Below are 21862 nucleotides of genomic sequence, written 5' to 3' on the forward strand. Positions count from 1 at the left end.
TGATCTTGGGCTACATGGGTTATTGGAAAGGCGAAATTGGATAACACAGTATAACGTGAGACCGATTGGGATTACTTAGCGTGACATGAGACGAACTGGAGTGAAAATAAAGTAACCTTGGGCCAAACTATGGTGACTTGGGGCATTCATTTACCTGTATACAACTTGAAACACCTGACGAAAAGGGGGTAAGGGGGATGAATACAGGGCAGACTTAAGTGATTTGATTTTTAAAAGGTGAACTAAATTGAGGAAGCTGTCGAGGGGGGATGGTGGTGGAGAGGGAGTTATCTAGCCCCACCACCACCACCATTGCAACCACCACCACCACCACCACCACCCAACACCGTAACGGGGCACTGATCTCGCTCACTCTGGGCTAAACACACAAAAACTGGGTGGGGCAGAGTGAACCGGGGCGGGGCGGGGCGGGGCATGGCAGGGGGGAGAGGGTGCTGTCTTAAGGGTGAAACCGAGGATGGTATAATGATAGTTCTTTGATATTTAGAAAGAGAGAGAGAGAGAGAGAGAGAGAGATATGAGATGAGAAACATAATCACGAACTTTCCCACACTTTTCTTCCTCTCCCTCCCTCCCCTTCCCTCTCCCTTCTTTTCTTTCCCATCCTTCATTCCCCTCCTTCACGCCTTCCCTCCCTTTTTTTCCCTCCACTGTCTCCTTTCCTTCCTCTCTTTACCCATATCCTCCCTTCTTTCCCCTTCTTTTTTCCTTCTCTTCTTCGCTGCCCCTTCCTATGTCACCCTTCCTTCCCCTTCTTTTTCCTTATACTCCCTTCTTTCCCCTTCTTCTCCCTTCCTCCATAAACTCCCTTTTTCCCCTCTTTTTCTCCCCTTCTTGAACACCCTTCTTCCCCCTTCGCTTTCCTCCCCTTCCTTCTTAACTCCCATCTTTTGCCTCCCCTTCCGTCTTATACTCCCTTCTTTCACCCTTCTATTTTCTCCCCTTCTTTAAACTCCCTTCTTTTTCCTCCCCTTTCTTTTTAAGCTCCCTTCTTCCCCCACCCCCAATTTTGTCTCCCCTTCCTTTTTAAAATCCATCCCCCCCTTCATTTTTTTCTCCCTTTAATTCTTAAGCTCCCTTCTTTCCCTTCATTTTTAACTCCCTTCTTTCCCATCCCCATCCTTTTTAAGCTCCTTTCTTTCCCCTTATTTTTTCCCCTTCGTAAACTCCCTTCTTTCCCCTCACCTTCCTTATACTCCCTTCTTTCCCCTTTTCCCCCTTATTACTCCCTTCTTTTTCTCCCTTTCTTTTTTTAAACTCCCTTCTTTCCCCTCACTTTTGTCTCCCCTTCCTTTTTAAACTCCCTTTCCCCTCCCCTTCTTAAACTCCCTTATTTTTCCACTTCTATTTTCTCCCTTCCTTCTTCACTGCATCACTCTGTACTCCATATATTACTCCACCTTATCACATAATCACTCCATTCCACTCCATCCCTCTCCACTCCACTCCATATCCTGCACAATCTCAGCCCACATCCTGTACATCCTCAGGGCTCCTACAGCTGGTCGTGGGAGAGGAAGGGGAAGGGGAGAGGGGTGAAGGGTGAAGGGAGAGAAGGGTGGATGAGGACAGGGTGATAGGGAATGGATGCGGCAGGCTGTTTAATGTTAGCTAATGAGGGTGAAACATTCTCTTTTTTTCTTTATTTAAGGCAGAGGGAGGTAGGGGACGGGGAGGCTGGGGTGGCTGGGAGGGGGAGGGAGGTTATGGATGCTGGGTAGAGGGAACGAGGAAGAGGAAGGCAGGGGGAGGCTGGGGAGTGGGAGACAGGGAGGTAGGGAGGATATAGATACTGGGGAGGGGAACAAGGGGATAAGGAAGGCAGAGGGAGATAGGGGACGGGGAAGCAGGGGAAAGAAAGGGGAGGGGGAGGGAGGTTATGGATGCTGGGTAGTGGGAAGAAGGCAGAGGAAGGCTGGGGAGAGGGAGACAGGGAGGTAGGAAGGTTACAGATACTGGGGAGGGGGACAAGAGGGAGATAGGGGACGGGGAGGCAGGGGAAGGAAAGGGGAGGGGGAGGCAGGTTATATAGGATGGTCGCGGCACAGATGTTATCAGCACGGGGGCAGCGGAGGCAGTTTTGCATACATATGGTGGCCGTGTGTAATGGTGTGTGGGGGGGAGGGGGCGGGGGGGAGGGAGGGGGGGGGAGAAGGTATGACTCCTCCTATCTTAGCCCTTCCACCACCACTACCACCGTCACAACCACAACCTCTCCCGACACCACCACCAGTACCACCCCCAACACCACAACCACCACCGACTATCCCCAACACCACCTACAATACCACCCTCAACGCCACAATCACCACCACCACTGACTACCGCAAACACCACCCCCAACACCACCACTGACCACCACCACCACCACCACCACCACTGACTCCACCACCACCACCACTACTACTATGAAAATGGAAGAAAGAAGTAAAGGATGAACTCGTGGGGGTAAGTAGGTGGGAGGGACATAGGGAGCTGGCCTGGTGGGGGGCGGGGTAGGGGGGCGTGGGAGTGCGGCGGCGGCGATGGGAACGGAGGCACGCGTGGCCACGTGTTGCGTGCACGTGGCGGCGCCGCGTGCACCTCACCTGCCGCTACCTGCCCGGGGGTGAGGATGAAGGGTGTGTGGCGCTCGTGGCTGCCTGGGGAGGGTGTAGGGGGGTAGATGGAAGGGGGAGAGTGCGATGGGAAGCAGAGGAGGCAAGGCAGGACAAGGAACAGAAGGGATGGGAGGTGAGGGGGACGAGGTATGGGGAAGAAAAAAAGGGAAGAAAGGAGAAAGGAACGAGAAGAAAAGAGAGAAAGTTGTCTTGAAGGCGCTTTGAGTATGAGGCATCAAAATAAAAGGATAGATAGATAGATAAATAGATAAATGTATAGAGACTGACTTACTAGCAAACAAATAGGTATAGGTATATAGATAGATAGACAGACAGAAAGAAAGATCGATAAATAGAGAGATAGACAGATAGGTATGTAGATAGACAGTCATACGCACACATACACACACGTACACAGAGGCTTTGGGCAGGTGGACAGGACAGGTGAAAGGGTCAAAGGGGGAGGCGGGGCGGGCAGTGCTCCTGTAAGCCTGTAGAAAGGTAAGCCCAAGGTACAGGTAGGTAAGCCCGGCTAGGCCCAAGGTAGAGGCCGCCCCTGTACGCACGTCCTTTGTCCGCGCGGGTCAGAGCGGATCGGAATGGGATTAGAAACGGATTGGGGGAGATGAAGGGAAGGATTTTGGGAAAGGAAAGGGATTTGGAAGAACGTGGGGTTTTAGAGGGAAGAGAAAGGGGATTTGTAAGGGGAATAGGGTAGAGAAAGAGGAGAAATGGGGACTGGAAAGATAAATAGGGAAGGAGAAATGGGACTGGGAAGAAGACGAAGGGAAATGTGATTGGAAAATAGAAGGGAGGAAAAGGGGAAAGGAAAAAAAAAGGTTGGGAAGAAGAAGGAAAATGGGATAAGGAAAGAAAAGGGAAACTTAAAACAGGAAAGGAATTGAGAAGTGAAAAGGGACTTGGAAGAAAAAGAAGGAAGGAAGGAAGAAGAGGAATGGGGAAAAAGAGGTAACTGCAGAAGTATAGGAGTTAAAATGAGTAAAAAAAAAGGATTGGGAAGAGGAAGAAAGAGCATTGTTTGTGAGACAGTATTTACAGCGGCTACCTCGGCAGTTAAATCGCGTTAGAGCACACACGAAAGAAATTGATTAGGTGGATAAATAAATAGATGGAGAAAAAGGCAAATAAAAGAAAGAAAGGATGGAGGAATTGAGTGAGTGAATGGAGGAAGGAAGGAAATACGTAGTGGTAAAATTATAGGAATGATGATGAAAATAATGTATGAATAAATGACATGATAGAAACTAACTAATTAACGGGGAGCATACATCAGGAGCCGCGTTGCTATCTTCATTCTTTTCTTTCTTCCTTCCTTCTTTCCTTCATTCCTTCTATTCTTCATTTGGGGAGCATACTTCAGGAGGAGCGTTGCTATCTTTCTTCTTTGCTCCCTTCCTTCCTTTCCTCCTCCCTTCCTTCCTTCCTTCATTCCATTCTTCCTTCTTTCTTCTCTTCCCTGCTTGTTTTCTTTCTTCCTTCCATTGTTCCCACTACCTTCCTTCCTTCCTTCCTTCCTTCCTTCCTTCCTTCCTTCCTTTCTTTCCCTTCCTTCCTTCTCTTCCTTTCTTCCTTCCTTCCTTCCTTCCTTCCTTCCTTCCTTCCTTCCTTCCTTCCTTTTTATCTACCTAAACCCACCTACCTTCCTTCCTTCCTTGCTTTCTTCTTCCATTGCTTCCTTTCTTCCTTCCCTTCCTTCCTTCCTTCCTTCCTTTCTTCCTTTTTATCTACCTAAACCCACCTACCTTCCTTCCTTCCTTGCCTTCTTCTTCCATTGCTTCCTTTCTTCCTTCCCTTCCTTCCATCCTTCCTTTCTTTCTTTCTTTCTTTCTTTCTTCCTTCCTTCCTTCCTTCCCTTTTATCTACCTAAACCCACCTACCTACCTTCCTTCCTTGCTTTCTTCTCCATTGCTTCCTTCCTTCCTTCCTTCCCTCCTTCCCTCCCTTTGTTCTCAGTACGTGCGTGTGTGCCTACCTACGGGCCTGAGCGGAGGGGACGTGAGGTAAGTGGTGTTGACCGTGGTGTTGACTGCGGTGTTGACTGTGCATACACCGCAGCATTCCTTAGACGGACTGTATACACCACCTCCTCCTCTATACCTCCTGGGCTGCGGTGGTGGTGGTGGTGGTGATGGTGATGCTGGTGATGATGGGGGTAGTAGTGATGGTGGTGGTGGTGGCGAAATGTTGGGGTTGTTGTTTTGTTGTTGTTGTTGTTGTGGGGGGGGGGGAGTGTGTGTGTGTGTGTGTGTGTGTGTGTGTGTGTGTGTGTGTGTGTGTGCGTGTGTGTGTGATTCACGGCCCGCTGGTTGGGTTCCCACGATCACCACCCACGCGCGTCTCCGGCCACCTGCTCCTCCTCCTCCTCCTCCTCCTCCTCCTCCTCCCTATCCCTCCTCTCTTCCATTCGTCCTCATCCATACTTCCCCTCTCCTCTTACTTCTCTCTTCCTTCTCCTCCTCCTCCTCCTCCTCCCCTTACCTTCGTTCCTCCCTAGCTCATCTCCCTTCCTCCTATTCCTTTCTCATCTTCCTCCATCCATTCTCTTCTCTTTTATTCCTCCCTATTCATCATCCTTCATCTTCCTCTCCTCCACTTTTCGTCCCCATCCACTTCATTGTTCTCTCCTTCCTCCCTCTCTCTCTCCTTTGCTCATCTTTTTCCTCCCTATCTTCATCCCTCCATCTCCATCATCCCTCTTCTTCCGCTCCTCCCCCTCCAGTCCCCTTCACTTCTCCTCTCCTTCCCTCTTCTACCTCCCCTTTCTCTCTCTTTCTCTTTCTTTCTCCCCTCTGCTCGTCCTCTTTCCTCCCTCTGTTCATCCCTCACGCCTCTCCCCTTCCACCCTCCTCTCTTCCGTCCCTCCCTCCCTCCCTTCCCTCCCCTCGCACCTGCCGCAATCACAACAAAGGTATTCGCTCTCTTCACGTGGTGGCGCGCGTACACCTGCCTGGCTACCTGCCGACACACGCCACCTCCACCACCACGCCACCGCACGCCGCTATCACCACCACCACTACCAGCATCACCACCACCACCACTATTATTACCATCATTATACTGTTATTATTGTTCCTACCACCACCACCACCACCACTTCCATCATCACATGTTATCACCACTACATCATCACCAGGTATTACCACCACGTATTATCACAACCATCATCACCATATCACCATTAATACATCACCACTACTCTATACTACTGCTACACCACCACCACCACCACCACTACCACCATCCTTATACCATTCCATAACACCACTTTTTTTCCACATAATACCATCATCACCATACCACTACCACCACCACCATTACCGCAACACCCCCACCACCAACATCACCACTATCATCACCGCCTCCACCACCACCACACGACAAATCAGCTGAGTAATACAAAGCAAACATATTAAAGAAAAAAAAAGGGGAAACTTATTTAAATAGCGGAGATTCTTGTTTAACCTCCCTCCCTCCCTCCCTTTCTCTTCCTCCCTTTCTCCCTTTCTTTCTTTCATTCTCTCTTTCCTTCTTGCTTTCTCTCCCTCCCGTCGTGACACGTTGAGGGGAGAGGAGGAAAGGGAGAGAAGAGGGAGCGGAAGAGAGGGATAAAGGGATGCATGCCGGAAGTGGAGGGAGAGGAAGGAGAGGGAGGGAGGGAGAGAAGGAAGGAGAGGAGGTAAAAACATCCCGGAAATAATAAAATCAGGGCGTGGAGAGAGAGAGAGAGAGATGAGAGCGGATGTCCGGCACACTTCCTCTGTCTCTTTTCTCTCTCTCTCTCTCTCTCTCTCTCTCTCTCTCTCTCTCTCTCTCTCTCTCTCTCTCTCTCTCTCTCTCTCTCGAAACTCATCTCCTATCTCCATATCTACATTCTCCACCACCACCACCACCACCACCACCACTACCACCACCACCACCATCATCACCACCACCACCACCACTGCCTTTCCCTTTCCTTCTCATTCCCCGCATCTTCTTCCTCCTCATCCTCACCACGACTTCTCTCCCCCCCTTTCCTCCCTCTCTCCCTCCCTCCCTCCTCTCTATCTCACAGCTAACCCTGACCACCAAAGGCTTAAGGGAGAGAGAGAGAGGGAGAGGGAGGTAACTTTTATGTTCACGGAGGAAGGGAGGGAAGGAGGAGCTACTGTGGGCCTGGGAGGGAGGGAGGGAGGGAGGGAGAGAGGGAGACCAAAGCCTACTGTTGGAGATCGTGCAGTGAGACCCACCATCTGGTCACGACTCCCGATTGGCCACCACCACCACCACCACCATCACCACCACCACTACCACCATCACCACTGTCACCACCACTACCACCACCACCACTGTCACTATCACCACCACTATCATCTCTACCATTATCCCTATTACTATTATCGCTATTACTACCATTATTATTATTAGCTGTAAGACCACTACCACCATCGTTAATATTACTGTCATCATCACCACCATCACCATCACCATCACCACCACCACTACTGTTCTTATCACCACTACCATCACCATAAACACCATCACTATGTATCATCATCACTATATTATCGTCTTTAGAATAATCAGTTACGACCACCACCACCATCACCATCACCACTATCACCAGTACCAGCATCATCAGCCTCACCACCATCATTACAAAGGTTACCCCCATTATCACCACCACCACCACCACCACCACCACCACCACTATCACCAATACCAGCATCATCAGCCTCACCACCATCATTACCAACGTTTCCCCCATTATCACCACCACCACCACCACCACCACTATCACCAATACCAGCATCATCAGCCTCACCACCATCATTACAAAGGTTACCCCCATTATCACCACCACCACCACCACCACCACCACCACCGCCATCCCGTACAAATAAAGGAAAGGAAAAAGAGAAGAGGAAAAAATGTATTAATTAAACAGTATAATTTCAACACTTCGACTTATAATGAGAAAAGGAAACGCTTCTTTACTATATATTTCCTCTCCTCCTCCTCCTCCTCCTTCTCCTCCTCCTCCTCCTCCTCCTCCTCCTCCTCCTCCTCCTCCTCTGATCGGTATCTTAGGAGCGTTGAAGTCACTCCTAATGAACAGCCACCGCAGACCACACCCTCCTCCCCCCCTTTTTCTCTCCCTCTTCCCTCCCTCCTCCCTCCCTCTTCCCTCCCTCCTTTATCTCTCCCTCTCCATCCCTCCCTTTTCTTCTCCTAGCCACGATTTCTCTCTTATTATCTTCCTCTTCTTTTTGTCTTTCTCTTTTTATTATTTTCTCCTTTTTAACTTGTATTTTATTTCTGTGTCTGTCTGTCTGTCTGTCTGTCTGTTTTTAAGTGTGGATATCATGAGGACTTTGATGAGGAGGAAGACTTTTTTTTTTTCTATTAGTTTTTCCTGTTTGTCTTTCTGTCTTTCTGTCTGTCTGTACTTAAGTGAAGCGGAAGACAGATCAGTTTATCGTGAAGGCTACAAGAGGACAGAATCAAGAGAGAGGGGAAACTTAACCCAAAAAAGAGAGGGGACCCAGAGAGGGGAAAATAGGGTGCAAGAGAAAAGGGTATATGAGTGACTGGGGGATGGGGGGGCTGCCTCAATGGGGTAGAACTAGAAAACAAGACAAGGCAGGGCGGAACAGGGCAGGGGCAAGGGGCAAGGGGCAGTAGACAGGGTATTGGTAGGTGAAACAGGTTGCCACGCCATCAAACCAAGGTAGCAGGGCACGGCATGACATGGGCACAGGAGCAGAGGGCAAGGGGCACAGGGCAGGGGTAAGGGGTAGGCACTGGGCAGGGTATAGGCAGGGAAACAGGTTACCATCCCATCAGACCAAGGAAGGTAGCCGCTCGGGGTCACGACTCACCGCCGCCGCCGCCACCGTCCATGGCCTGACCCTCGCATTGTCCCTGCCGGTGTCTTTATTCCCCTTCCTCGCCCTCCCCTACCTCCTTCTCTCCCCCTCCCTGACCCGACGCCCTCCCTTACCTTCATTAGTCGAGCCCTGCGGGAGGAGGAGGAGGAGGAAGGTAGGGGCTTTTCAGTGAAGGTTTGGAGGAATGTCAGTCAAGTGGTGATGGTTGGGTCACCGTCCTACTCATTAACACGACGACATTCCTCCTTCCTCTCCTCCTCCTCTTCCTCTTCCTCCTCCTCTTCCCCTCCTCTGATTCCTTCCTTCTCTCCTATTCCTTTTCAATTCCTCATTTCCCTCATGCCCTTCAACCTCCACTATTTTCACCTCCCCTTCTTCTCCCCTTCCCCTTCCTCCCTTTGTCCAATTAACAGAGGAACATCGGGATAACAGGGACGTGGTGACAGGGAGGGAAGGGGAGGGTAGGGAGGGAGGGACAGCAGCCAAGGCTCGTCTAATGAGATATGATTTAAAACAATGACTGTCTCCTTCTCATGGTGACGCTAACTCCTCCGTCTCGCTGACTTATTATATGGGTCTCTCTCTATCTTACAGCGCTCCTTCTTATTATTATTCTTGTTGATATTTTCCCTTTTATTTTTTTATTTTATTTAATGCTTGTTTTCTTCTCTCTATCTCATGCAGTACTTCTTTTGTTTTGTTTTGTTGTAGTTTTTCTGATTTGTTTTTCTTCTTTTTTGTTCTCCTTTTCTTCTCATTCGTGTCCTTGTTCTTTCTGTTATTGTTTTCATTCCTATTCCTGTTTTTTTTTCTCTCTTGCTAATTGTTTTTCGTCTTCCTCCTCCTCCTCCTCCTCCTCCTCCTCCTCATTAGCATTCTTTCCCTTCTCCATGTTCCTCTGTTCGTTTTTCTTCCCCTCCTAGCTCTTCTTCCTCCTCCGTCTTTGTCTTCTCCTTCCTCTTCCTCCTCCTCCGCCTTGCATGTTGACTCTTCATCTTCTCTTTCTTCCTGTTCCTCCTGCTAATCTACCCTCCTCCCCCTCCTCTTCCTCCTCCATCTCCTTATCTTCCTATTATGTCCTTGCTTAATCATTTTCCTCCTTCTCGTCTTTCTCTTCTCTCTTATCCATTTCTGACGCCTCTCCTTTTCAACTCATCTCCTCATTTGCCTTCCTAATCCTTTCCATTCTTCTCCTTTCCTCCTTCGTCATCTCATCCCTCTTTGATCCACTCTTTCATTATGTTCTTATCTTCCTTCCTTCTCCCTCTTCTTGTATTTCTCTCATTTCTCTCTTTCTGCTTCATTATTTTTGTTTCTTTTATCTTCTACTTTTACTTCCCTTCCCTTCTGCTTCCTTCTTCATTTCCTTTTCCTCCCTCTCCTCCTTCTCTCCGTTCTTCACCTCCTCCTCCCTCTTTTTGCATTTCTCTCATCTTCTTTCTCCTTCATTTTTTTTTTGTTTCTTTCCCCTCCTACCATTATCTAGCTTCCCTCCTGCTCCCTTCTTCATTCCTCCCTCTCCTCTTCCTCCTCCTCCCTGTATTTATTTTCTCTCATCTCCCTCCTTTTACTTCATTACTTTTTTTTCCCTTCTATCTTTATCTATATCTTCCCTCCTTCTCCTCCTCCTCATTCTCCACTTCCTCCTTCTCCTCATTCCGCTCCTCCTACCTTTATTTAATTTCCCTTCTGCTTCCTCCTTCATCTCCTCCTCCCTCACCTCCCGCTTCTCATCCACCACTTCCTCCTTCTTCACATCCTGCTGAGTCACTGCTGCGTCACTGCTGCGTCACCCACCACCACAGCTTCTTTTAATTGAAACAACAGCGAGGTGTGTCTCAGGCTTACACGCTGCTAAACTTTTCTTCGTGCATGGGGAGACGCGGCAGAGGGCGTGGTGGTATGGGCGACAGGCTGGGGATTAGGCGCGAAAGGGATAAACGAAGGATGACTGGCGGGGTATATAGAGGACTTGGACCCTCGCTTGGACCCACATTCTTAAACATTTCGGGTGGGACTTGCACACCATCATTTGATAAAGCTTGCGTAGAGGTTGTTGTGTTAGTGTTTCCATGGGTAGTTTGAAGAGCCTAGTGATAGTTTGAAGGTGACTAGCGAGGTACAGAAGACTTTTTAGATCCACATTGTCAAACGTTTCTGGATTTACACTCTCACTCACGTTTGCTAAGGCTTTCGTTGAGGTTGTTGTGTTAGTGTTTCCATGTGTGTTTTCTGAGCCAAATGATAGTTTTAAGATGACTAGCGAGGTACAGAAGACTTTTTAGATCCACATTGTCAAACGTTTCTGGGTTTACACACTCCCACATTTGATAAGGCTATCGTAGAGGTTGTTGTGTTAGTGTTTCCATGGTTGGGTAGTTTTATGAGCCTAGTGATAGTTTTAAGATGACTAGCGAGGTACAGAAGACTTTTTAGATCCACATTGTCAAACGTTTCTGGATTTACACACTCACTCACGTTTGATAAGGCTTTCGTAGAGGTTGTTGTGTTAGTGTTTCCATGGGTAGTTTTATGAGCCTAGTGATAGTTTTAAGATGACTAGCGAGGTACAGAAGACTTACTTAGACCCACATTTCCAAACCTTTCGGGACTTACACCCACAAATATTTGATAAGGCTTTCGCAGAGGTTGTTGTGATAGTATTTCCAAGGGTAGTTTTATGAGCCTATAAAAGAGACTCATTCTCAAAAACTTCGTGAGGGCCTTACACACCCACATTTAATAAGGCTTGTGTAGAGGTTGTTGTGTTAGTATTGCCATGGTTGGGTAGTTTTATGAGCCTGGTGATAGTTTGACAAGGCTTCTTCTGCACCATGAACATGAAGAACCACACATGAAAACCAGACTAACCTCCTTTGTGGCCTTTGGTAATAGTTGTTATGAGAACCAAAAGCGTCTGAGAATACCGCAGTTAGAAAAGTGTGATAGTGTAGAAGTATTGATGTAGAAGGCGTATCAGAGTACAGACGATGAGGTAGAAGATGTGGTTTCATATAGAAGAGGGTGATAGGTAAGACATGATTGCAGAATGTATGGTAGATTAGAATAGCTTGGTAGAATATGTGAACGAAGAAAGTTGTTACAGGTAATCATTGGTAGATGGGTGGTCGGTATGAGGGTATAACTTAGATAGAATAGAGAGATTGGTAGAACATGTATAAGGAGAAAGCTATCAAAGCTGGCATTGATAGATATGGAAGAGAGAATGTTAAGTAGAATGGACGGGCTTGAAGAGAATGTATAACTGTGGTGAAGGGCAGTGTGGTGTGATCAGGCTGGGTGTGGTGAAAGGTGTGGCCGCATCAGGTAAGGTAAAAACGAAGCAGCAGGTGATATTTAAGAGTTTACAAAGGGCAGGTGAGCAGACAGGTGGCCGGCAGCAGCTTCTTACATCGTCACTGCGATTTTTTTCTTTTTTTTCTTTTTATTTATTATTTTATTTTTCTTTACTGTTTTTTTTCCTTTTTTCCTTTTCTCTTTTATCGTCCTTCTTTTTCTTTATTATTTTTCCTTTTTTTATTTTATTTTCTATTATTTTTTTTGTCTGCTATAACGTATTTTGTGGTAATCTTTAACACTGTGTGGTGGTGGTGGTGATGATAGTGGTGATGATGATGTGGTGGTGAATGTGGTTCTTGTTATAGTGGTACAGGTGGTGATGAATGAATACGTGGTGGTGGTGGTGGTGGTGATGATGTGGTGGTGAATGTGGTTCTTGTTATAGAGGTAGAGGTGGTGATGAATGAATACGTGGTGGTGGTGGTGGTGAAGGTGGTGATGAAGAAATTAAGCCTGGAAGTAGTATTCTATATGGTGTAGGTCTCTAGCTGGTGTCATGGTGGTGATGATGAAGTGGTGATGTAGTGGTACTGGTGGTGAGGCGTGTGGTGATGTGGAGGTGGCGTGTATCACCAATAAGAGCAGCCTGGTGGTGGCGTGGTTGCGTGTGGTGATGTAAGATGTGGTGACGGTTCGTGTGGTTAAGGAGGTCTAATGGTGTGTGTGGTGATGGTTCATAGTGGTGGTTAGGTTAGGTTAGCATCACCACCACCACCACTATCGCCACCAACACCACCAAACAGCGTAACAATAAAGGCTGGTGGTGATGATGGTGGTGGTGGTGAGGCATGTGGGGTTGTCTTGTAGGAGCACCACCAACCACTACACCACCACCATCACCACCACTATCACCACCACCAACACCAACTAACAACGTGTAATAGTAATAGTAATGGTGGTGGTGGTGGTGAGGCGTGTGGCGTTGTCTTGTAGCACCCCCCCACCAACAACATCCCCCCCCCTCCACCACCACCACCACCACCACCATCAACAGTAGTGGTGGTGGGGCGTGTGGTAGCGGCAGTTGTGTGGTCGCCTCGGGCCCAGCCACACCATCATTCACACTCCACACACTCTTCGCGGCCCCCCTCCACTTCGCCACTCCACTCCACTGCGTCCTCTAGCCACTCCACCTCTCCACACACCCTTCCACTTCCCCTCAAACACCTCCTTCTGCGCGGGTATCGAAGTGGGGACCAGGTGGAGGGGCGGCAGGGTGTGGTTTCAAAGGGTTGGACACGCGAACTTAAGACTCCACCAAAAAAGATCAGGTTTAAGGGCTGACACTAAGCTACTGGAGAAGGTGAACAGTGGCGTTTTTTTTTTTTTTTTTTCGTCCCCTGAACAACCCCTTCCCTCTTCCCCCTTCCCCTTCACCTCCCCTTCCTTCCCCTACCTCGACTTCCCCTACCTACCCTACCTACCCTTCCCCTTTCTTCCTTTCCTTCCCTTCCTTTTTTCTCGTCCCTTGAACAACCCCTTCCCCTTCACCTCCCCTTCCTTCCCCTACCTCAACTTCCTCTACCTACCCTTCCCCTTTATTCCTCTCCTTCCCTTCCCTTCCCTTCCCTTTCCCCTCCTCCTTCATCTCCCTTCCCATCCCTTCCCTTCCCTCTTCTTCTGAAACTCCCTTCCCCTACTTCCCCCTATCTACTCTACCTCCTCCCCTACCTCCTCCTCCTCCTTCCTCCCTACGTGTTCAGTAATAATCTCAACCTCCTCCTCCTCCTCTACCTGCCCCATCACGTACACAGGTAACAGGTAGGTAGGGAGATAGGTAGCAAGGTTTATAGACCCTTCCATTCTACCTCCTCCTCCTCCTCCTCCTTCATCCTCTATTCCCCTCCATCCCATCGTTTAGCCGTAGTCTGTTATTGTCTTCTTATTCCTCTTTTTTTCTTCCTTCTCTTCTTCTTCCTCTTCCTTCTCCTCCTTTTTTGATAAGCGAGCAGATATTTTTTTTCTTTTTCTTTTTTCATTTTATATATTTTTCTCTTTATTTTTCTTCCTCCTCCTCCTCCTCCTCCTCCCATCAGGTTTCTTCTCTTTATAAGTCATCAAGTTTTGTTTTTCTTTCATTTATTCTTTTATTTTCACTTTTCTTACTTTTTATTTTATTTTTTCTCTTCCTTTTGTTCTTTTCTGTTCTTCCTCTTCGTGCCTCCCCATATAAGCGAGCAAGTATTGTTTTTCCTGCCTCTTACTCTTTATTTACTTTCATTTCCCTTACTTTTTCTTCTTTTCTTCCTTCTATTCATCCTCCTCCTCCTCGTCCTCCTCCTTCTTCCTTCTACCTCTTTGATGAGCCAGGAAGTTTAATTTTCAATCACCTATTCTTTATTTGTCTTCATTTTTATTACTTTTTCTTCTTTCTCTTCCTTCTGGTCCTCCTTTTCCTTCTCCTCCTCCTCCTCCTCACCCATTCCTCCCCATCACGTATACAGTAGCCCCTTCCCTCTCCCCCTTCCCTAGCCATTCTTGTAGCACTAAATAAAGGTTTTATCTCGATCTAAGTAATGACAGGCCTTACGGGGCGGGGCGGGGCCGGAGCGGGGCAACTCGGGGCCGGCACTACAATACACTATAATACAATACATTCACTTGTTTTTATGGAGTCGAGAACCAGAATGAGTTTGGGAGCGAATGGAGAATATCAGAATGGTTTAGTATGTATGATTATAGTTTATGCTTCGTTGAAAGTAGATTGCCCGTTCATTAGGTTCGGTTAGTTTGCTACAGATGCCGAGATTTGACTTAGACCGAAATTAACTGTTGGACCGAAATTGACTGTTGGATTGAAATTGACTGTTGGATTGAAATTGACTGTTAGACCGAAATTGACTGTTGGATTGAAATTGACTGTTAGACCGAAATTGACTGTTAGATTGAAATTGACTGTTAGACCGAAATTGACTGTTAGATTGAAATTGACTGTTAGACCGAAATTGACTGTTAGATTGAAATTGACTGTTAGACCGAAATTGACTGTTAGATTGAAATTGACTGTTAGACCGAAATTGACTGTTAGACCGAAATTGACTGTTGGATTGAAATTGACTGTTAGACCGAAATTGACTGTTAGATTGAAATTGACTGTTAGACCGATATTGACTGTTAGACCGAAATTGACTGTTGGATTGAAATTGACTGTTAGACCGATGTTGACTGTTAGACCGATATTGACTGTTGGACCGAAATTGATTGTTGGACCGAAATTGACTGTTAGACCGATGTTGACTGTTAGACCGATATTGACTGTTAGACCGAAATTGATTGTTGGACCGAAATTGACTGTTAGACCGATGTTGACTGTTAGACCGATATTGACTGTTGGACCGAAATTGACTGTTGGATTGAAATTGACTGTTAGACCGAAATTGATTGTTGGACCGAAATTGACTGTTAGACCGATGTTGACTGTTAGACCGAAATTGACTGTTCGACCGAAATTGACTGTTCGACCGAAATTGACTGTTAGACTGATGTTGACTGTTAGACCGATGTTGACTGTTAGACCGAAATTGACTGTTCGACCGAAATTGACTGTTCGACCGAAATTGACTGTTAGACCGAAATTGACTGTTAGACCGAAATTGACTGTTAGACCGATGTTGACTGTTAGACCGAAATTGACTGTTAGACCGAAATTGACTGTTAGACCGAAATTGACTGTTAGACCGAAATTGACTGTTAGACCGAAATTGACTGTTAGACCGAAATTGACTGTTAGACCGAAATTGACTGTTAGACCGATGTTGACTGTTAGACCGAAATTGACTGTTAGACCGAAATTGACTGTTAGACCGATGTTGACTGTTAGACCGAAATTGACTGTTAGACCGATGTTGACTGTTAGACCGATGTTGACTGTTAGACCGAAATTGACTGTTAGACCGATGTTGACTGTTAGACCGAAATTGACTGTTAGACCGAAATTGACTGTTAGACCGATGTTGACTGTTAGACCGAAATTGACTGTTAGACCGAAATTGACTGTTAGACCGAAATTGACTGTTAGACCGAAATTGACTGTTAGACCGAAATTGACTGTTAGACCGAAATTGACTGTTAGACCGATATTGACTGTTAGACCGAAATTGACTGTTAGACCGAAATTGACTGTTAGACCGAAATTGACTGTTAGACCGAAATTGACTGTTAGACCGAAATTGACTGTTAGACCGAAATTGACTGTTAGACCGATGTTGACTGTTAGACCGAAATTGACTGTTAGACCGAAATTGACTGTTAGACCGAAATTGACTGTTAGACCGATATTGACTGTTTCGACCGAAATTGACTGTCAGATCGAAATTGACAGCCTGGCAAAATTTAACTGGAATCTTGAGTATTTTTTATGCTAGTGTGGATGATTTTTTTTGTTTAAGCTTTCATTTACTTTTCTTCTTCATTCTTCGTATACTCTTTTACATCTTTCTCGTTTTTTTTTATTTCTGTCTACATTGGTTTAAAAAATCATACTCTGTTTTTACTCATTATTCGATTTCAAATGAATTTTTTTTTTTTTAGTTATTTCCCTCCGATGTTAGATTTTGGTGTCGAATTAATTAATCGTCTTAATTGCTATTGCGAGAAACTGAGGTGTGTGTGTGTGTGTGTGTGTGTGTGTGTGTGTGTGTGTGTGTGTGTGTGTGTGTGTGTGTGTGTGTGTGTGTGTTTGTATACCCTCAAGAGTAGAGTTATTGATGGCGTAGTAAATCCCGGGCTGGGCAAGGTGGAGCTTTTTTCTCTCTCTCTCTGGTGGAATGAGGAGGAGGAGGACGTAGAGGAGGATGTAGAAAAGGATGGAAAGTCCAGGTGGAGAAATGGAGGCAGGAGGAGGAGGAGGAGGAGGAGAAGGAAATACGGAAGGGAGGGAAGACAGGAGAGAGATGAATGCTGTTGGAGAGGAAGGTGTGAGGAAGAGAGATGCTGAATGCTGGAAAGATGGCGGTGACGAATGTTGAAGAGAGGGAGGGAAGGAAGAAGGGAGAAGCAGAGGGAGAAATAAGAGGCCAGTAAATAATGGAAGGAGGATTGGAGAAGAGAAGAAGAGGTGGAGAAGAGGAGGAAAACAGGTACAGAATGAGAGAAAAAGATAAACGGATGGTCAAGAGGGAGATTGCGAAAGAGGAGACAGAGAAGAGACGTAAACGACGCTGAGGGAGGGAGGTGAAGGAGAGAGACGCAGGTGAGAGACAGAGGGAGACGGAGAGAAGGGACGGGAGAGAAGACACAGGGAGGGAGGGAGGGAGGAAGGAAGCAGACCAACCTTCTCACCTTTACCCAAGACAGACTTTGAAAGGTCAGCTGCATGCCGCCCCGCCCTTCTCATGCCTGGCTGGTGCCTAATGTCTGCTTGGGGCTTAATGGCTGGCTGCTGCTTGAGCGAAGTGTTTGTGGGCTGCTGTCTGTCTGCCGCCTCGTGCCGGCGTCCTGTCACGGGGCTTCTGTTGCATCTGTTCATGTCGTGTTTGCCTGCTTGGCGGCTGATGTGCCCGCGTTATTGAACCGCTCTTGTTTGTTTTCGGGGTCAATCGAGCCTGTTTCGGGTGCGTTGCCTCATCCTCGTCTCTTTTTTTTTCTGGGTGCGGTAAGTGTTAATGTTCATTTATCAATGTCTTGTTCCGCCACGCCTTGGACTACGTAATGTGTAACGGCTGGTGTTTCATGCTGTACCTGGCCTGCCTTATGCTGTATACCTTGCTCGCCTCATGCTGTATACCTGCCACGTTTGCCGCCGCCGCATCCACTGCTCTGTGGCGGCGCCATGTGTACCGCAGGACCTGCCCTGGGAGCCTCGGGCACTCTCACTTCCGCCCCATCTGGCGGGCGTCGCCTCCCTTCCTTCCCCGGCTTGGGGCGGGGTGGGGTGGGGTGGGGACAGGGAGTCGAGGAGGCTTTCCCGTCCACTTGTAATGTTTGTTCTCAGGTGCACGCCCGCCGCCCGTGCACCCCAGCGCTCGGTCGTCCGTCCCCCCGCTCTGATGCCCCGTCAGCCCCTCACAGCCGTCAGCCCTCAGCGGCACCGCATCAGGAGTGTGTTGCGGGGGGCGGGCGTAGGCCGGCGCTGCCTTATAAAGCTGCGGCAGGTGCTCTCAGGTGTCCGCCGCTAATTACGAGACCTTTTCCCTGTGCCACCCCCGCCAGGCAGATGAAGCCCGGCAGGGGAGCGGCAGGGGGCGGGGGGCAGGGCAGGGGTGGAGGAGACGGCGGCGGCTCAGGTGACGCGGGGTGCAGGGCCGCCGCGCCGCCCACCACCTGTCCCCAACGAGCCTCGCCGCGTGTGACCACCTCGACACACGCCGCCACACACCCGACAGCCCCTCCAGACGCACGCCACACTCCCAGCCACACACCAGCCTCACCGCATGGCCACATGGCCTCCCGCAGACACACGCCACATCTTCAGCCACACCGTCAGATGATTTAGACATGCTGGTGCTGTTGCTGCTGATGAATATGATGATGATGATGGCGCAGAGGAGGAATTTTCTGATTGGCTCGTAATGGAATTGTATATCTATATTGACAGGATTTTTTTCTCTTTTATTGTTTTTGTATACTACATTGTTTCTTTGTTTATTTTGTTTAATTTCTTTTATTATTTTTCCATTTCTTATTTTTATTTTACCTCTTAATTTCCTTACTTTATCTTTTTCACTTTTTTCTCGACATTTATCTGCTTTATTTATCTGTTTATGCTCACCTTTGACCCTCCTTTCGCTGCACAATGGCAGCTCCTCGTTCTTCTTTATTACTGTCATTTATTTCTTCAGTATCAGTTCAGCCCTATATACTGTCAAGCCGATCTATTGTCGTCTCTGAGTTCCCGTCAAGTGGTCTGTTGATTCTGTCCGTCAGACTTTTCTCGGACACGGCCGTGGCGCTGCGTTGTGTATCCGGTGCCGCCTCGAGGAGCGGCCGTCCGTGGGGCCTGTCTGTCACAGGAGGCGGTGCTTGCAGACAACTTTTACCCGGCGTTTGTTCAACACTCGTCCTCTGCTGTGTGTAACATGAAAGTTTAGACATAGAGAACACTTACCTGTCGGGGAAAGTAATGCTGAGAGGGCAGGTGTGGCTGGCGTGAGGCGAGGGGCGCTGACCGCCGGCTGGCGGTGTGTTGACACAGTCGTCCCGTCAACGATTCGCCCCGTCATCTCCTCCCTCATCTGCCTTTTCTTCCTGTGTGCTCCTTCCCCTGGCCTCGCCCCTCCCGTCCCCAGCCACAGGCCGGTGCAGGGAAGCAAGGCACAATCTTTGGTAACTTTTATTAATATAAATATGGATGAGAGAGATTACAGGCGCGGGAAGACGTGAGGGAGAGGAGCAACACAACAAGCGTGTTCAATGCAATGTCAAGGTAAAAATGGTCAGAGGATCGGGACTATGGAGTATATTTAATGAATCAGACTTAGAGAACTATTGAGCTAAGGAGCCCTCGACCCGCTCCGGCGAGGACCTACTCGTACTGTGTGCTACACACGTTCCTAGCGTCCAGCGGCCCGCTGCTGCTGCTGCCAGGCGCCACGGGGAGGGAGGGGTAGCGCCGCATCCTGCAGAGACACAGGGCGCGACGCTTGCCTTCCCTCCCCGCACCGAGGAGGCTAGCAGGCAGCGGCCGGCGGAGTGGCTGCTAGTCGCTACTTCTACGTTACGTCGTAGTAATTATTATGTGCTTCAGCGCGGCGGCCGTGGCGGCGCCGCGGCCAGCAGCGGATGAAGCCAAAGTTTTGATTAGAGTAACGAAGAAAACATTTGGAAGTCCTAACACAGAAACTCTCGATCTTAAGGCTAATGGAAGGAGTGTAACTTTGTATCTGATGAGGGGCGTGGGCCCGCGGGGAGCGCTGCCCCCTCGTGGAGGCGCCCTGGCCGCGGGCGTGGGGCGGGAGGGGGGGGTGGGCGTGAATGTGCAGCCACCGATCTTGACAATAGTCCATGATAAATAAATCTAAAGGATTTTGGAGGGAGCGTTCCCCTGCCCGCTGTGTGGGCGTGTTACACTGCACCGGCGCCCCGCCCCCTCCAGCCCTGCAGGGGCGGGGCGACACACACACACACACACACACACACACACACGCCACACACACATACAGTCAGAGGAATTGCTTTCGCTATAAACGCTAAAAAACGATTCTGTTTGTTTTATTGCGATGATCACTACGAGTTTCTGTTGCAGTCTTGAAATGTTCTTCCGAGGGGGAGATAGAGCCGTGGCGGGCGTCGGCTCCGGCGGTCATCGGTCTCCTACTTTCTTACCTATTCATTCTTACACACACACACACACACACACACACACACACACCGTAGATATGTACGGTCCTCCGGGCGGCGGCGCAGGAAGACGGCGGGACGAGGATGGTGGCAGGGCGGAGTGGGGCGGGGCGTGTCGGGTTCGGTCGAGACGGGCGAGGTGAAGTTGGGCGGCGCTGGGCGGGCGAGGGCTACTGGAGACGCATGTACTCCTTGCCCTCGAACCTTTTCCTTAGCGCCTTGATCTTGCTCTCGCCCTTGCTCTGCTTTGGCCGCTTCTCTTTGGCCTCCTGCTTCTTGTCATTGGAGGCATCTTTTCTCCTGACGCCCTTGCTCTCTGGCTCCTTCTTGAGGGCAGCGCCGCCCTTGGCAGCCTTGACCGTGGCGGTGCTCTTGGCGGAACACGTGCTCTTGGTGGACGTGCTGCTGCGTCCCGACGCTGTACTTTTCACTGACGCCCCACTCTTGGCCGACGCCGCACTCTTGACGGAGGCAACGCTTTTAGCGGAGGCAGCGCTCTTGACCGAAGCAACGCTCTTGGTTGAGGAGGCACTCTTGTAGGAGGCGTTGCTGAGGGTGGAGGCACTGCTTTTAACGGAAGCGCCGCTGGCCAGGGATGCGTTGCTCCTTAGCGAGGCAGAGGAACTAACTGACCCCCGACGACCCTTCTTGTCCGGCGTGCTCCTGGTGCTCGAGGCTCCCGAAGGCGAGGCAGACGGGGACCTGGACGCCTGCCGGGGCTGCAGACCGCCTCCTGATGCTTTGCTTCCCCTGCCGGCACCGGACGCTGCCGAGGATGGCTTGGCAGGGGCCGCGTTGGGCCGCGGACTTCGGGCCCGGGCGGGGGCGCCTTGCTGGTGCTCGATTTGGCTGACCAGCTTCTGGGCGCACCTGCAGGAGAGGAGAGAGTGAGTGCCCCGCCGTGTGCTGGCTGGCGATGTGTGTGTCCACCCGACTGTTGCCTGTCTGGGAACCTATCCTATGTGTGTGTGTGTGTGTGTGTGTGTGTGTGTGTGTGTGTGTGTGTGTGTGTGTGTGTGTGTGTGTGTGTGGGCCAAGGCGTGCTGTGCTGTGTAAGTAGGCCGTGTGTGCTGTGGCGTGCGGTGCCGATATGTAAGGCTGTGTAATGTGTATGCTGTTCCGTGCTACTCAGGTGTAAAGATGTGTGTGTGTGTGTGTGTGTGTTGTACTGTGTGTTGCAAGTAGCGAGGTGTAGCGAGTCTAAGGTACTGCAGATGTTTCCTGTCCCGGTGGATGAGTGTGTCCTAGCGTGTTGTGGCGTGTTTGTTTTGTGTGGGCCGAGCGGCCTGAGTGGCCTGAGGGTGTGTGGGGCGGCGCGCTGAGGGCCGCGCTGCAGGGGTGGGGGTGGGTGGCCTAGGCACCGCTGGGGGGCATCTCTATTGTCTTTGTCAACAACTGCGGAGAAAGTTTGGTATCACCTTTGGAATGGTGTGGTAAGTATGCATATATGTTGTGCATATATATATATATATATATATATAGATATATATATATATATATATATATATATATATATATATATATATATATATATATATATATATATATACACACACACACACATACATACATACATACATATATTTAAGTATTAAAAAAGGATATATATAAAAAATAGGTGTTGGGTGTGCATGGATATTGAAATTTGAAAAAAACACATCCTTATCACAGCAAAACAGCACAAATTGTTTCCATTAGTTTATGAAAAAGTGC

General features: G+C 48.9%; 2 protein-coding genes across 3 annotated transcripts in view; both read right to left on the bottom strand.

Moving 5' to 3' along the window:
* Positions 1–1663: 1663 nt before the first annotated feature.
* LOC127009116 (transcription initiation factor TFIID subunit 1-like) lies at positions 1664–19427 on the bottom strand. Its single transcript, XM_050881902.1, has 4 exons — positions 19339–19427; positions 14751–16027; positions 2610–2663; positions 1664–1707 (listed from the first exon to the last, which is right to left on the bottom strand). The coding sequence occupies exons 1-4, from the start codon at positions 19425–19427 to the stop codon at positions 1664–1666; spliced, it is 1464 nt and encodes a 487-aa protein (XP_050737859.1).
* The window catches only part of LOC127008867 (nucleolar protein dao-5-like), a 52424-nt gene continuing 49690 nt past the window's right edge, over positions 19129–21862 (bottom strand). For both annotated transcript variants that reach the window (XM_050881252.1, XM_050881250.1), the window contains exon 8: positions 19129–21019. In XM_050881252.1, the coding sequence (XP_050737209.1) occupies positions 20320–21019 (700 nt within the window). In that variant the 3' untranslated portion in view covers positions 19129–20319. The remainder of the gene's footprint in view (positions 21020–21862) is intronic.

This window comes from Eriocheir sinensis, chromosome 39, assembly GCF_024679095.1.
Source record: "Eriocheir sinensis breed Jianghai 21 chromosome 39, ASM2467909v1, whole genome shotgun sequence".
NCBI classification, from domain to species: Eukaryota; Metazoa; Arthropoda; class Malacostraca; order Decapoda; family Varunidae; genus Eriocheir; species Eriocheir sinensis.

Excerpts from the sequence above, each read along its gene's own strand:
- LOC127009116 (XM_050881902.1), bottom strand. The coding sequence starts at position 19,427 with ATGCGGCGCTACCCCTCCCTCCCCGTGGCGCCTGGCAGCAGCAGCAGC. Across the intron at positions 2,664-14,750 it reads CAGTCAATTTCAATCTAACA|GCAGCCACGAGCGCCACACA; the intron begins GTCAATTTCGGT and ends CACCCTCCCCAG. Across the intron at positions 1,708-2,609 it reads CCCCGGGCAGGTAGCGGCAG|CCACCCCAGCCTCCCCGTCC; the intron begins GTGAGGTGCACG and ends TCCCCCTCCCAG.